The 7348-nt window shown below is 38.5% G+C and overlaps 1 protein-coding gene across 1 annotated transcript; it reads left to right on the plus strand.

Moving 5' to 3' along the window:
• The first annotated feature begins 961 nt into the window (after positions 1 to 961).
• Positions 962 to 4086, plus strand: LOC102777853 (extracellular calcium-sensing receptor-like). The gene is made up of 6 exons (XM_087851648.1): positions 962 to 1050; positions 1194 to 1479; positions 1578 to 2150; positions 2506 to 2628; positions 2849 to 2972; positions 3188 to 4086. Exons 1-6 carry the CDS (start codon positions 962 to 964, stop codon positions 4084 to 4086), a joined length of 2094 nt encoding a protein of 697 aa, XP_087707774.1.
• The last annotated feature ends 3262 nt before the right edge of the window (positions 4087 to 7348 follow it).

Consider the following 7348-nt stretch of genomic DNA (forward strand, 5'->3'; position numbering starts at 1 on the left):
ACTCACATCTAGATCGTTCTGGCTGATTTTACAGGAGCCTTCATATTAAAAACATGTGTAAATCATGTAATCATGTTACGAAGCAAAAAATCAAACCTCAAAATTCATTATATGATGAATAAGCCCATCTAAAAAAAAAAAAGAACTTTTTTGCTTTGCTGTTTTGCCTGTCCAGTTGCTATTGCTATTATTATTAAATATATCTATTGAAATCGTTTATCGCTGCCCTTAAGATCTGTTATAAGACAAGGAATTGGCACAAAGGTATAGATTACACAAAATTGTAATTTAATAAAAATGCTGCCAATGAATCACGACAGATTCTTTTTCATGCAGTATAGACACACACACACACACACACACACGCACATGTATGTAGATAGATAGATAGATAGATAGATAGATAGATAAATAGATAGATAGATTTGTGTACAAAAACAAAAATGTAATGCAATTTAACTTTTAAAAAGCAAAATCAAAATGAATAATTCATCATTTAAAGCTAGATTAATCTACTTATAGAGGCAATAATTGTATTTACCCTGTCTGTGAAAAACTGAAAAACTGAAAGACTATGGATAACTTATACATTACCTAGCTAAAGAGTTTTCCAAAGTCCCTTTCAAATTTCTTTATGATTAATGTGCATTGCAAAAGTAGTTTTAGACACTTTTCGATACACAATAGTTTGCTGACATTTAACAATACATGTAGAGCATTAATTTCCTGATTCCAAGTTTGGCAGTCTAAGATCGCTGAGCCCTTTGGGAAATTATAGCACATTGACTACATGTAATACTGTTGTTATAAGAACTGTGCTGTCATGCCTATATGGCAATGCAGTGCAAACATGCAAAGAGGTATCCACCTATTTCTGTGTGTTCTCAGCACGAACACAGTATCTGGCTGTGAATTGTTAGGCAGGTTTGATATGCCAAGTTTGTTTAAGGAAGGTGACATAATGATCGGAGGAATCTTCCCAGTTTTAAACAAAGAGATACTCAGCACTTATACATTTGACAAGGAGCCACCTAAAGTGCAGTGTGAAGGGTATGATTTACCACAAGTGGCTTTTTCATTTGTCATGCATGTATGTTTATTTGTGTTTTCATTCTTGACATTGTACTTTACATACATGGGAAGCAATAGCTGGGTTACTTTATGACTTGTATCAATCACTAAAATGTCTTTAGATTTGATCTGCGAATTTATCGATGGACACAGGCAATGTTATTTGCCATTGAAGAAATCAACAACGATCCTGCTCTGCTTCCAAACATATCTCTTGGATATAGGATCCTTAACTCTTGTGCATCTCCTACAAATACTTTACGTGCTGCTCTAACGCTGGCTAGTAGAACAGAGGAGGCAAGTGCGACTTCTCATTGCCCTCCAGCTATATCTGCCCTCATAGCAGAGTCTGGATCATCTCAGTCAATAGCTGCTGCTGGAATTCTTGGACCATTTCATATGCCAATAGTAAGAGATAAAGTTGTATGTTTTATGATGCTAAGTGATATTTGATGTTTTGGCATCGTTGCATGCGCACTGTTTCAGTGTTCTTTTCTCTTTTATAGATCAGCTACTTCTCAACGTGTGCTTGTCTGAGTGACAGAACTAAATATCCTACATTTTTTAGAACAATCCCCAGCGACTTCTACCTTGCAAAAGCTTTGGCTGCACTGGTCAAACATTTTGGATGGCAGTGGATTGGAGCCATACAGGCAGACAATGATTATGGACGTAATGGAATTCTTGCTTTTAAGGAGGAGGTTAAAAAGTTTGGGGTTTGTGTCGCTTTTGTTGCATCAGTTCTACGCACGTACACAAGAGATAAATTTCTAGAAGTGGTGGAAATAATAAAACAGTCATCTGTCAAAGTAATTTTGGCTTTTTCTTCTGAGGGTGACTTTTATCCTTTGATGCAAGAGATTGTGAACCACAACATTACAGGAATTCAGTGGATTTCTTGTGTGGCTTGGATAACAGCACCTCGACCATCCACGCCTGAAATACATAGATCCTTTGGCGGAACAGTGGGATTTGTAATGCAGAAGATGGCTATTCCTAAACTTAAACACTTTCTTACAAGTATTAGTCCTTATACAGATCCACATGCACCTTTCGTGAAGGATTTCTGGGAGATTATGGTGGGCTGCACACCTGTTTTGTCAGAGGTACATGCAGCTACTGAGGACACAACCAAAAGATGTACAGGCAATGAAACATTAATGAATTCCGAGCATGCTTTCTTCAATGTCACAGAGCTCAGAGTGACCTATAATGTGTATAAAGCGGTTTATGCTATTGCACATGCTCTGCATCAGCTGGTATTCTGCAAACCAGTTGGAACACAAACAGTAAAGCAATGTTTAAACCTGTCAGAAATAAAGCCCAAGGAGGTGAGAAATAGTGCAGCTGAAAGTTTCAATCGTTGAAATTGTTTAAACAAAACCAATAATTGAATGTTTATACATACCTAATACATAATCTTTTCCTCTCTAGGTCAGTAAAAAGTTACAAAAGGTGAATTTCACAAATCAGTTTGGGGATGAGGTGTTTTTTGATGAGAATGGCGATCCTCCTGCTTCTTATGATGTTATTAACTGGCAGTTGATAAATGGAAAAGTGCAACATGTGACACTTGGTCATTTGACATTTGCTGAAAATGGTGATTACAAGCTCAGCATCGAGGAGGAAAAGATAGTTTGGAGGACAGGGAAAACAGTAATCATGATGTCTCTCTATTTTTACATGCAGTACACTTTTAGTATCTCATCCTTTAGTATTCTCTTGTTAACACATAATCATTTACTTCTACAATACTTAAATATTTCTTTTGTCACAGGTCCCCACATCAGTGTGTTCTAATGTTTGCCCAGTTGGAACCAGAAAAGCTCAAATTCAGGGAAAACCTATATGTTGTTTTGACTGTGTACCCTGTGCTGATGGAACTATAGCCAACTCAACAGGTAGACAGAAACATATCAAGAGTGTATATCCTGTAAATGTTGAACGTGTACATTATAAGATGACATGTTTAGTGTCTACATATAACTAATATTTAAAATATTAATGTCTTACTTGCATCATATGCTTTTTTTAAGTAAATTTTTAATTTATTATTATCCCAAATGTACATCTAGATACATCACTTACCCTTTCTGTTTATCCTCAACAGGTGCAGCAGACTGCAAACCTTGTCCAAAGGAATACTGGTCCAATGAGAGAAAAGATGATTGCATTCCTAGAACAATTGAGTTTCTGAAATATCATGAGCCTATGGGTATAGCTCTAACACTTGTATCCCTGTTAGGGGCCTCTCTCTCCTTTGCCACAATGGTGGTTTTTATCAACTACAGAGAAACTCCTGTGATAAAAGCCAGCAACTTTGAGCTGAGCTCTTTCTTATTGTTTTCTCTTTTTCTGTGTTTTCTCTGTCCTCTCACTTTTCTTGGTCAACCAACAGTCTGGACATGCATGCTGCGCCACACCGCTTTTGGTGTGACATTTGCCCTTTGCATTTCCTGTGTCTTGGGAAAAACCATTGTTGTTGTCACAGCCTTCAAAGTCACATTTCCTGGCAAGAACATTGCTGGAAAGTTTGGTCATGCACAACAAAGACTCATCATTTGCTCCTGCACTTTGATTCAAGTGGTAATATGTGCATTATGGCTGACTTTAAACCCACCTTACCCACATATGTTGTTCACATACAGCAATAGGATGATTGTTCTGGAATGTAAAACAGGATCTCAGGCTGCTTTTTATGCAGTGTTGGGATACATAGGGATCCTTGCAATCATTTGTTTGATCCTGGCATTCATGGCAAGAAAACTTCCTGATAATTTCAATGAAGCCAAATTGATCACATTCAGCCTGCTTATATTCTGTGCTGTGTGGATTACCTTCATCCCAGCATACATCAGTTCTCCTGGAAAGTTCACTGTAGCTGTAGAAATATTTGCAATTTTGTCCTCCGCTTTTGGCTTATTAATTTGTATTTTTGCACCCAAGTGTTACATAATATTTCTTAAGCCAGAAAAGAATACCAAGAAACATGTCATGGGAAAAACTATAAGCTAAAAGTTTAAAAACCATTAACAATTTATATTATGTTGCCATTTTTGTGTTTACATTATTATTATTATTATTACATTTATATTACATTAGTAGACATTACGAGTCACTTAAAATTCTGTGACACATTAAATAACAGAGTCTGGGTATATACATATTTAAATGTAATTTTTGACAGATAAAGGATTTATAATTAACATTACAGTACACTGCAAGATATGTTTTATGCTGCTGAAAGAAATGGATGTTTGTGAGTAGTTATAGACCCACACACAAATGCAACACAATTTAAGATAAAAAAAAAAACCAGACTCTTGCCTGCTTTTCAGTCTCTAACGCCATTACAGGCAAGATGCAGTAAATCCTTTGAAATAAACATGTGTTCCACTCTGTACATTGAGTGCTATTCATAAATGGGAGAGAGATCTTAATAATGAATATACTTAGGAGGATTGGAAAGGAGCCATTAACATAGCTAGATCTACTTTCACTTGCAACCGCTTGCTTGAAACCCAATACAAACTTTTACACCGCCTATATATAGCTCCTAATGTTTTGCATGAGATTACACCGCATGTATCCCCTTTTTGTATCAAATGTCAAATACAGACTGGTACCTTTTCCCATTACTTCCGGGAATGTAAACTAATCAAAAGATTTTGAAGTTCCATATCTCAAGAACTCAGCAATATTTTTAAGAATCGGATCTAAAGGGACCCTGGATTTTTTATGCTTAGTTTACCTTCAAAAGAATCAGCATTAACTTATTTGCAGCATAAACTAGATGATAAACTATTGTTGCTGGCCTGGAAATGTATTCTTATCAACTGGATTAAGGATAACCCTCCCACTGTTACTTTCTGGTACAGGGAATTGTTAAGAGTTATTCCTCATGAAAGAGTTGCTGCCGTCTTAGGAGGAAATGAGGATTTGTTACTCAATGTTTAGTCTCCTTTGCTTACCTACTTCCCAGATGATTTGTCTCAACTGTTGAGGGGGGCCGGTTGTCTTTTGGGTGTCTCTAGGTAATTAGGAAGTGAGCACAAAGGATGGGAGTTCACTTTGTATCTTCTTTTTTAACCAGCAAAATAAGAACAATATTTTGTGTGTACATAAACACCTTCCTCTGCCTTTCCCAATAAATGTACAAAACTGGAGTAAACTTTCCCTTCTACCACGTTCTCTTAGCTCCATTTGAAAGGCAAAACAGGCCTTGAGACAACTGCTGTTTGGCATTATATTTATATTTATATGTAATGTAGTGGGCTATTTCTGGAAATGATATAGTGCTTTGTACCATCTAGATTTAATACTAAAGTGACCTATATAGTAAATTGTAAATAATTGTAGGAATGTTGAAAATAACAAATAAATTTTGTGTTAATAATTTCTTTAAATAAATGCCATAATAATTTTAAATAAAATCATCTGAAATGTTCATGTTTTGGAGGTAAGGATGTATGTAAGGATGACGCAAACCTGATGCAGGTGTGCTGTTCCTCCAAGCTGTTGGCCTCCAGGATATTATCTAGATATACAAAAACAAAGGAGAGCCCGCGCAATACCTAGTTAGTCAAACACTGGAAGGTTTGGGCTGCACCCCTCAGGCCGAAGGGCATGTGCAAAAACCTGAAAAGGCTTAACTGAATTATTATGGTGGTTTTGGGGACATCCTCAGCATGCACAGGAACCTGGTGATACCCCTGTACTAAATCAATTTTAGAAAAAATTGATGAAAAAAGTCCCCGTGAGACGAGCCAAAAAAATTCTCAATGTGCGGAATGGGATAACAATTGCTTTCTGTGACATTATTTATATGGCAAAAATTCCTACAAGGCCTGCACTGACCGTCAGATTTGGGTGCCACGTCTAATGGGGAAGTCCAGGGACTATTTGAACACTGCACAATGCCCAGGCGCGGCAGAGTTGCATACTCCTCCTGAGCGACAGACAGTTTAGCAGGGTCAAGGCAGGGTGTGCGCACACAAACACTGGGGGCCGACCGGAGTGATAATGTCCACCCCGTGCTTCATCACAGTGTTTGAGAAAGTAGGGACAGTTAGTGAGGGAAACTCAGAAAGCAAACATTAAAATACGTTTCCCGAAGTTACAAAATTAGCATGCACCAAGGCCTCGGCACCCCGAGTAAAACAGGGTTGTGAAGAAAATGACAGCATTGAGAGAGCTGGCAGCTGTTGAAAGAAGAGGAATCATCCATCATATGTTCCTAGCAAGGACAGCATGCTCTCCATGAGCTCAAGAGCAGTACATTCACCCTGGCCCGAGAGAGAGAGGAGTTTTTAGGACCATTTCACGTTGGAAAGGGAGAAGCGCCGCAGAAGCAGCGCCTTGAGATCAGTGTATGAGATCACATGATGGTATTTTGTGTCATCAGATGAAATGCCACGAAGAGCAAACTGAACTTTGATGCACATGAACCATGAAGGGGCATCATGAAGGCAAAAATCCGGTAGTTTAAAAGCTACAGCAAACTCAGCTATAGGTGGAGGTGGAAGTCCAGCAGCCACTGACGCTTCCAGGCAGGAGCTGGCTTCCTCTTTGCACCTTAGCATGTTCGGCTCAGGGGTCACCAATGTGGAGGTATGTAAGGACGACACGAAAGATCCCAACATTTTAATCCAACTTTAATCTCGGAAAATATTGTGAAGGCTATAACTCTAGTAGGAAGTCACCTTTTTAAATTGATACCGTAGCTGCATTTACTAAAAATCTTGGAAGAGTTGGAATCCTGGTGACATTTACCTCAAGGTCATTGAGGTCAGTTTGCCTGACATTTGGACTTACCGTATTTTTGGGACCATAAAGTGCACAGGATTATAAGGCACTACTTCTGGCGCCCCCCGTGTGTGACAGCCTGTTACAGCACCTCTACTCATTCTGAGTTTCTTTCTTTCTCATCTTTTTTTCTCGTAATTTTTATAACTAAAGTTTTAGCAATTAGACTCTGCAATCACCGTTTTGTGCTAGTCTTGGTCGTTTTTCTTGTTTTTTTTCTACTATTTTCACCCGTGTTTGGGGACCCACTGCAGGAATCCTTTGTTTACAGTAGGGATCAGCTGTTAGCGCTGCGTCCCACAGCAGTACTGCCGGCAGACAGACTTGACATTCCCAGCGAGCCGAGGAAGAAAAGACGGGGGTGTTGTGCTGTGAGGGAGCGTGTGAGGGAGTTATAGACCCTCTCTCCCTTCTGTAATCATCGGAAACGTAAGATCTTTGCCCATTAAGATGGATGACCTCACGTCGCTAA

Source organism: Neolamprologus brichardi, chromosome 14 (genome assembly GCF_056152115.1).
Source record: "Neolamprologus brichardi isolate AB-2024 chromosome 14, ASM5615211v1, whole genome shotgun sequence".
Taxonomy (NCBI): Eukaryota; Metazoa; Chordata; class Actinopteri; order Cichliformes; family Cichlidae; genus Neolamprologus; species Neolamprologus brichardi.

Bases quoted from the DNA above. Each gene is read 5' to 3' on its own strand.
- LOC102777853 (XM_087851648.1), top strand. From the start codon at position 962: ATGATCGGAGGAATCTTCCCAGTTTTAAACAAAGAGATACTCAGCACT. The intron at 1,051-1,193 runs GTATGATTTACC...AAATGTCTTTAG, and splicing joins CCTAAAGTGCAGTGTGAAGG to ATTTGATCTGCGAATTTATC. The intron at 2,151-2,505 runs GTGGGCTGCACA...TTTCCTCTCTAG, and splicing joins AGGATTTCTGGGAGATTATG to GTCAGTAAAAAGTTACAAAA.